The 9,537-nt window shown below is 26.5% G+C and overlaps 2 protein-coding genes across 2 annotated transcripts; one reads left to right on the top strand and one right to left on the bottom strand.

The window, feature by feature from the left end:
• The first annotated feature begins 914 nt into the window (after nucleotides 1–914).
• On the top strand, nucleotides 915–4,467 carry LOC132924945 (ubiquitin carboxyl-terminal hydrolase 48-like). The gene is made up of 2 exons (XM_060989380.1): nucleotides 915–920; nucleotides 1,178–4,467. The coding sequence occupies exons 1-2, from the start codon at nucleotides 915–917 to the stop codon at nucleotides 4,463–4,465; spliced, it is 3,294 nt and encodes a 1,097-aa protein (XP_060845363.1). The 3' UTR covers nucleotides 4,466–4,467.
• A 2,561-nt stretch (nucleotides 4,468–7,028) lies between these two features.
• On the bottom strand, nucleotides 7,029–7,871 carry LOC132924944 (uncharacterized). Its single transcript, XM_060989379.1, has one exon. It carries the CDS (start codon nucleotides 7,626–7,628, stop codon nucleotides 7,029–7,031), a length of 600 nt encoding a protein of 199 aa, XP_060845362.1. The 5' UTR covers nucleotides 7,629–7,871.
• Nucleotides 7,872–9,537: the final 1,666 nt, after the last annotated feature.

Here is a 9,537-nt window from a genome sequence, read left to right as displayed (position 1 = left end):
GATTAATAAAAGAAAAGTAATAAGATAAAAAATGTGATAAGTATATTTTAAACCAAATAAAAATTTCAAGCTAAAAATATTTTTAATCTTATATAATTTCTATGTTAAAATATCTGATTACATTTTTTAATTTAAAGTTATTTTAACAACACAATTTTTGAAAATGTGAATGATATAAATTGCCAGTTTTATTTTATACAATTTTTATTGATTATTTATTATTCAAATTTAAAATAAATAAATGTGTTATGTAAGTAGATAAAATAAAAATATTATATACCTACCAATTTTCAACTACATAGTACATAGAATGTCTATATTTCTTAAACATAACAAATATTTATACATTATAATATCTCATATTTACAATCTCTTGGTTTCTAGATAAATATGTCATAAAATTCATGCTAAAAATAATTTAAATAAATTATATTGTATATCTTTTTTTTTTAATTTTCACATTTCACTAAATGCCATTTAATTGTTATTTTCATTTATAATTTTATGTTTAATATTCTTAGCAATGTAGATTACAATTTTATGTAAAATCAAAAATAATGTTAAAACAAAGCTTTAGAACTGTATGCTATTAATTAAAAAAATTTTCTGTGATCAACGCTGAAACAGTGTGAGTTATATTTTATAGATAACTACTGAATTCATGAATACATTACTTATGTATGAGTTGTTATCATGAATTTGATAAATTAGACAATATTTTATTTATTGTTGCGATTACATTTCATTGATTTGGGAATTTTCTGAAAAGTTAGTGAAGTAGACACAGGAAATATATAGGAATATTCAAACTTTTTAACGTCCTCCATTTATGCACGTGTAACACAAATTTAAATTTTTTTAAAACCATATTTAAGTAGGCCTATTTTTTTTAAAGTGATTTTGACTTTTTGACTATGGCTGTAAAATCAAAATTGACTGGATAAAATCTATTTCAAATTTAATCACAAATACTTTGATTCGTGCTTCTGGTTCATAAAAAAAAATAATTATCTAAAACACACTTAATTTTACTGAATATTCAAATCATTTATTTCTACGAATCCTAAAATAACAAGCTAACCCAATAAATATATTATTTACTTTTATTGTTTCAGCAAAAAACTCACAAGTGTTTAATGACAAACGTTCAAAAACTGATTGATTCACTAAATAACAGGTGTTTAAAATGCGTTCTAATAAGAAGAATCTAGTGAAAAAGAAACAGTGGTTATGGGCTGAAGACACACATCCTGATAACATCAACGATAGTCATGTTAGTAAAGCGTTTTTTTTAGAACTTCGCAAATGTAAACCTTTATCTAACCATCGAGCTTGTAGCAGCAATCCCTTTTGTTTATCCACACTAGGTGAACAACATTGGCTTCAAAATAAATACTCTCTAGATGAAGATCCAGAACTAAAATATAGAGAAACAAAAGCTTTCTGTGGTTTAAAAAATTTAGGAGCAACCTGTTATATTAACAGTTTGCTTCAGTTATGGTTCCACAACATTAACATTAGAAATGCCATATTGAATTGGAATCCTATGGAAGATGAGACTGAAATACTACATAACCCAACTCTTTTCATTGAAAACGGATATGAGCCCATAACTTGTGTTGGTCAATTGCAATTAGTATTTGCATTAATGCAATTTGGTAAACATAAAACAATAAATCCAGAAGCGTTCATAAAATCTTTAAAAATAGATACAAGCATAGAACAAGATGCAGAAGAGTTTTCTAATTTACTATTAACAACACTGGAAAAAAAATTTGAAAAACAAACAAACGCATCTGTTAGAGACATGGTACAAAACAATTTTCGAGGCGAATATCAGAGTGTAATTACATGCTTGACATGTAAAACTAAATCTAAAAGTTGTTCAACATTTAGGGATCTAAGCTTAAACATTGAAGGTCATCAAACTTTAAACGACAGCTTGAGAGATTATTTAAAAGAAGAAGTTCTAGCTGGGGATGACCAATACTATTGCAATCAGTGTGAAGGAAAACAAAATGCTGTGCGTCAAATGTGTTTGACTGTATTACCTTCAGTATTAAATTTTCAACTAATGCGGTTTGTCTACGATCGAAAATCAATGCAGAAAACAAAACTAAACACTATAATAAGATTCCCACAAACATTAGACATGGCTCAATATTTAAACTTACCTAAAAAACTCAATGCAACTTCAAGAAAAAATTATAAGTACAACTTATATGCGGTACTTATCCATAAAGGCTCCAGTGCTAATTGTGGTCACTATGTTGCCCAAATCAAAGATAACACTACACAACAATGGTACCAATTCAATGATGATCAAGTGGATAAGCTCACAATTAAAGGTTTAAATTTGTGTACCGATGATGAATTAAAAAAATTTAAATCAATGAAAAATATCAAAAATCCCAATAAAGAATTTCAATCTACTGATGCCTACATGTTAGTTTACATAAAAGATTTAAAGGCTAGAAAAACGAAAACGAAATCGATTTCCTGCAAGTTATCACCAAGATTAAATCAGTTGTTAAACACTTGTAATCATGATTTTGAAAATAAATTATTAGACTGCAATCGAAGTAAAATATTTGTGGAACAAATGTTGAATTTAATCAACGGAATAAAAAATGGCTATAAAAATGAAAATTTTGATATTATTTCTCTGGGGTGGCTGAAATATTTGTTGAAAGTGAACCCAAATGAGATTGTCAAGAAAATAGACAACAACACAATATTGTGTAAACATAACTTACTGGATCCTGATAAGGTACATGAAGCTAAATATATAGGATCAGACTTGGCAGATAAACTGTATGATATGTTTCAAGGTGGTCCAAGATTAAAGTTAATTTCGTCATTATGTAAAGTATGTGTTAGAAATAAATGTGCTCTATTGTATACAAGAACTTTAACTATTAAACAAAATGAATCTATTACTACAATCTTACAAAATCGGTCCCAAACTAACCATGCAAATAGGGAAGATAGTGAAACAAGTTACTGGGTAAGCAATGAAACAATTAAATGCTGGCAGCGCAAATATTTTGAGTCATTTCAAGCATTTCTCAATACCAGTGACGTACTCCCAAATACAACATTGCCAATTAATTATGAAACATTAAGTGAACCAGGCAGCAGTTTATACGAAAAAATAATCGTTAAAGAAGATATAAAACAGACAAACAATAATATGACCATTGATGCAGAAAATATAATTAAACTTGAATGCAATAATAATACTTATGAAGAGTCAAACATAGAAGTCGAGTATAAAGACAATTTATCTACAGATGAGGAAAGTTTTAATAAAATATTTAACAACAATTGCTGCTGTTATGTGCAAGACATGGATAATATTGAACACATGCCATGGAAATTCAATGATGACATTATATGCAAACATGGAAACATGTCAATTGGAGAACATTCAAAGATATTGGTGCCAAAAAAAGTAATGGATTTATTTCAAATCTACTTTCCAAAAGCACCATTGTTTAAACAAACTAGTTTACCATGTTACATGTGTAGGAAAGTACATATTCGGCTTATACTATGCAAGTATACACATTTAAGTCTTGCGAGGTTAGAGAATTACTTTTTAAATGATTTACTGTGGAATAATAACAGAAATGTTTTTGAAAAAGAATCTTCCCCATATGCATGCATTTCTGCTGAATTTTTGGAAACTTTCCGAACCTTTGTCAGAACTCCATTAGATGTACCAATCCCTAAATGTATCAGAAATAAAGTACTGCTTTGCAATGATCACAAAAAATTGATTTACCATCCGATGATGAGTTTGATTCCAACACAATATGAATATAATAAATTGGTGCTTATAACAATAAAAGAATGGAAATGGCTTAAACATTGTTATGCAGCTGATTATGGAATATTTGTATTCTTTGATGCTCAATGCAAATTTACAATATCAGAACCAGAAATATGTGAAACATGTCGTCAGAAGAAACTTCTAGAAGATAAAATGAATAAATTAAAATACAGTAATATAGAAATATTCATTGAAGTGGACGATATTGATGATCAGAATGGCAACTGTCTGAAGAAATTCAAACGAGACACTACTGTATCTGTGAATAGTACTTATGGTTCGAATATAGCTTCTACTTCAATAAATAATAACAATAAAATATCTCGGAATGGATTCAGAAGGAGTAAACGAAAACGAAAGCCCAAGGTTGAGTCCGTCATGGTCTCTTTTAATGATACGGTGTTTGATCTCAAATTAAAGATCATGCAAGTATTTAATGTTCTTCCTATAGATCAATGTTTAACAACTGCAGAAGGAGTAGAGTTGCAGAACAATGAAGCAACTATGAGAGACTTAAATATCCTTCCTCAGTCGGTAATACTAGCCCAATTTAATGAAGAAAAAATACATAAGTCAGAAGTTGCTACAGAACAAGAGACTGGTTTTAAAGGTACTGAACTCATGCATTAAAATGTCTGAAATAATTTTATTCATATTATCATAAAACAATTATACACGAGTATTGTAAAATTTTACTTATCATAGCATATTGAATTGTATAAATTGTATATAGAATGTTATCATGTATTATTTACTTAATGCATTGTCCATAATATATTTGGTTTATTTATATATATAATTTTATTTCTTATTAGTAAAATAATTAAGTTAGTAATAACTTATTTTACTATTAAGTCTATGTTTATTTTTGATAATTTATATTGCATAACAATTTTTTTTATCAAAACTATTTTTTAAACATAAAATATATGTATTTTGTATGATATGCTTCAATTTTGCTGTAATTTAAACATGCAGATATTTCTCATAGTTAGAATTTTCCTGGATACATTATGGTGTATTTAAGCAAAGACAAAAAACTAATGCATAGAGTATTAGTATAATACGTATTATTATCAGAATTCATATATATATTTTTAAACACCGTTAGTGATACTATATTTATCATTTTTATTGTGCTAAATATGCAATTAAAAAATTTTTTATTATTATTTTAAATAAGAAGTTTAATCTAATATAAAAGTTCTAATTTAATTCATTAAAATTAATAAAATACTTATCTTTTTAATAGTATCAGATAACCTTCTTGGTCTTCATTAAAAATTGTATTTCTTGTTGTTCTAGTTTTCAATCATTTTTGAATTTTCATAGAACTGTCAAGTATCTGTAAATATAGATCAAAAATACATTGTAACTGTATAACACGTCTTAGAAATTATTAGTTTTTTGTCAAGAAATGTAATTATGCTTCAAAAACACTGAGATCAGATTTTTAAAAAGTGAATCTAAATTCTAAATGTGCAAGTAGGTAATGAATATTGATAATAATGAAAATATTAATATCTAAGTTACGGTGCAGATGGATTAATGGTCATTGTAAATACTGACCAGGAATTGTATGTATTGGCCAGACTGATTATGCCATACGGAAAAAATTAATAAGCTTAATTAAATTTAATAATAATAAAAATATAAGGTTTAAATGTTTATTGTTTATTTTATTTTACACTTATTTATTTTGACACGTATTGACACTATATACATGATGACATTTGAAGATGCATAAAATTCTAGCAACTTTTCACTTGCATCTCCTTGATTTGCATTTTTTACTAAAAGTGCAGTGGTTATAGCCTCGGCCTCCTATATTGGAAAACGGCCTAGCTACATCCATAGGCGTAACTAGACTTAAGTTTTAAGGGCTGCTAAAATTGTGTATACCATAGCCCATAGGTACTAACCCTTGGGGACTTAACTATAAAATACAAATTTGAATAGTTGTTGCCATAAAATAGTAATAATGTATTTATCAAGGATTGAGGTTTCGAATTTTGGGAGTGCTTAAGTCCCCTTGTTACCCCCCTAATAGCGCCAGAGGCTACATCCCTAAGTGCAAGGCCGTAACTGGAAATTGAATGTCTGGTACATCATCGATACTAAAAAACTGTTCCTTGTAAATTTTAAACTGATTTCTACTGTAATACATTTTTGTTTACCTTCAGTTGTACTTAATTTGTAATTTCCGGTTTCCACTGCAAACCAAAAGTGGAAAAATTCAATAACCCATATGCAACTTCCACAGCATGTTTATAAGTCAAAGGGCGTGTATTGCATAAGTTCACAAATGTTTAACCTAAATACCTAAATATACTTCTCTCAGTTCAAATTGATAAAAATTATTTTTATGATAAGGTATTGAAATGAACTTATTTTAGTACCTACGTGTTATACACAATGACCGCACCAGTTTCAGCATCGTATACAATGACTAGTCTGGTACCGCGAAAAAATAACCACAGAAAAAAATAACCCCATATGCGATTTTGTAAGATTTTAAATAATAATAATTGTCTAATATTCAAAACTAAAATGTATATTCTAATAAATACGTGTATATGAATATTTTATAAAACATTTTAATTATTAGGTGAATTATGAGCATTTTCAAATATTTAATATTTTTCATACTTATAACTCACCTAAAAATTAAAATATCGTAAAAATCAGATTATAACAGATTATGATCTTACCTAAAAGTTAAATAAAAGCACACTAGATATATTGCGGGCTCAACGTCCTCTTAAGATATGGCATATCTTAATATCTATAAATCGTCCTATATTTATATTTGTATTGTTAAAATATGGAATTCCTAATCTGCCAATGTTACTTCTCGCGTAGTTACTAATAAAGTAATAATATAATAAAATAATAATAAAATAACCAATAATATATAAATAAAAAAAAACGTAAATAATTTTAAACAAATTGTCAATATTTTCAATTTCAATAATATAATAATAAAAAAAAATGTAAATAATTATATAAATTATATATTAATACCTATAACCTATTAATACCTATTTTATAATCTTTTTCTCAAATTGAAATAAATTTTTTTTTTTAATGTGTCCACTTCTATTTGATTGGTATTTAACCGTTCACATAATGTTTTTAATCTTTTTTGAATGGTTTTCGATTTTGAACATTTGGTTTTGGACTCTATTATATTTTACAGAGCAAGTTTTGCACACATTTCATTTTTTATTTTGGTAATTAAAGTCCAAATCGAGGGGTGTTTTCCTCCAACCAAATGGCAAAATCGATTGTTCCATGATTCACAAACATTATTGGTTCGGTGGTTGTTATTAAGAGTTGTTTGGTGAACATTCCATGTTTCCGGAGGAAACATTGCTGGAAAACGTCGAACGGTTAAATGTAGAGTGTTTTGCTTATTTATTCGACGTATCGTTCCACTCACGTAAGTTTCTTCAAAATATTGAAATAAGTCCTCGGCACCAAGAGGAATAACTGATTTTAAATAGTCAACACCTTCTTGTAACCTATTTAGTGGCAAAGAAGCCAAACCATCTAACATACCACAGAATTCATTAAAATCGTAATCTTCTTGATATTTTTTTTTTAATCCTAATTCTGATAATTTTCTGTGCGTACTCTGGCATAGATGATAAAAACAACCATTTATTATTAAATGTTCCCCTAATACATTTTTTGCTGCATTTATTACTGCTTTTTCAAAATCTACTTTTATATATAGCGGATCTGGAAAAAGATTGTTCTTTTCACAGATTGATAAAATAGCATTAAACATTATTTCATAAATGCATTGACTTTTTTTTTCAAGTATACAGAAAAGAACCGTAAAGAATTCATTATATTTTTCAATTCTTATAATATAAAGTTGTGAAAAATTTTTAGGGGCTAATCCAAAATTTCCATCTGCGTACCAAGTATTTGCACATGTTAATAACTTCAAGTTGTTTCTCGTACTAAATATTATGACCCTTTCATTATTTTCGCTGTGGTTATCAAATAGTAAACATGTTTCATTTTCGAAAACACTCCATTCACCAACAATACAATTTTATGAATATTATTTATTATAGTATTATACCTATTATACTGATTATATTTTATTATTTAATAAATATATTTATTAAGTTAGTTACTATAGTAACTATGGTATACCTACAGTAATTATGGAACATTTTATATTTGTATTATGACAATTTATTTTTATATTTTTTTATTTTTATTTTGGGTAAAAATTAAAAAATGTTATTAAACAAAAAAAACGAAAACGAAAAATTTCTTGGTATAATTTATTTTTGTTTTCGTTTTTATTTTTATTTTTTTTAGTACTTTATTAATGTTATTAAAATATTAAATTATTATTATTTATTAAATAAAAAAACAGCTTGTTTTATTTTATTTTTGTTTTTTATCAGTTAATATTAGTTATAATTAAAATTAAAATACTTATTAAGAACAATTAATTTTAAATATATTATTTTTTGTATCTACCTATTAATTTAACGAAAAGTGAATACATACCTTCTATTTTTAAATCTTTTAGATTATCAGGTAATTTTGGAAAACTCCGAGTTCTTTGATTTTGAATGGTTTTTTTTATGGATTTTTCTTTGGGGAGTTCTTCAAGAACACTTTCTGAAACACCCGTTACAGCTTCTGAAAATAACTGTGCTGGTGTAGATTTTGATATTTTTGCTTGTTTTTTAATTTTAATTTTAATTTTTGCGGCATCAATTTCATTTTGAGATGGAAGATGATTATGTTCATGAACAATTTTAATTAAATGCTTTTTATCCACGGATGTTTTTAAAATGCATGGACATTTGTGGCTGTGTTTTTTGCAGCATTTCCATCTTATAAAATTCAAACACTCTTTGTGAACAACATACATATATTTATTAAACGCTAATTTTTCTTTGCCTTTTTGGCTCTCAAAAATATCCAAACTATCCATAATTATTATAGAAATTATAACGAATACGAAATTATAGCGAAATATATATACGAAAGCACACTATAGTACACCACGGTGGCACTGTAGTACCGATTACAGAGAACTGAACACATACTGAATTTGACAAATTTTACAAATTGCCAATTCTATAACATTATCAGAATATAAAGATAATTTATTGATACCTACCTATATAGGATGACTTATAGATATTAAGATATACCATATCTTAAGAGGACGTTGAGCCCGCAATATATCTAGTGTGCTTTTATTTAACTCAGAAAAAGATTATAAAATAGGTATTAATAGGTTATAGGTATTAATATATAATTTATATAATTATTTACATTTTTTTTATTATTTTATTATTGAAATTGAAAATATTGACAATTTGTTTAAAATTGTTTACGTTTTTTTTATTATTATATTATTGAAATTGAAAATATTGACAATTTGTTTAAAATTATTTACGTTTTTTTTTATTTATATATTATTGGTTATTTTATTATTATTTTATTATATTATTAGTAACTAGGCGAGAAGTAACATTGGCAGATTAGGAATTCTATATTTTAACAATACAAATATAAATATAGGACGATTTATAGATATTAAGATATGCCATATCTTAAGTGGACGTTGAGCCCGCAATATATCTAGTGTGCTTTTATTTAACTTTTAGGCAAGATCATAATCTGTTATAATCTGATTTTTACGATATTTTAATTTTTAG

Source organism: Rhopalosiphum padi, chromosome 3, assembly GCF_020882245.1.
Source record: "Rhopalosiphum padi isolate XX-2018 chromosome 3, ASM2088224v1, whole genome shotgun sequence".
NCBI classification, from domain to species: Eukaryota; Metazoa; Arthropoda; class Insecta; order Hemiptera; family Aphididae; genus Rhopalosiphum; species Rhopalosiphum padi.
The sequence above is the reverse complement of the archived record's forward strand: the minus strand, read 5'-3'. Positions and strand labels throughout refer to the sequence as shown.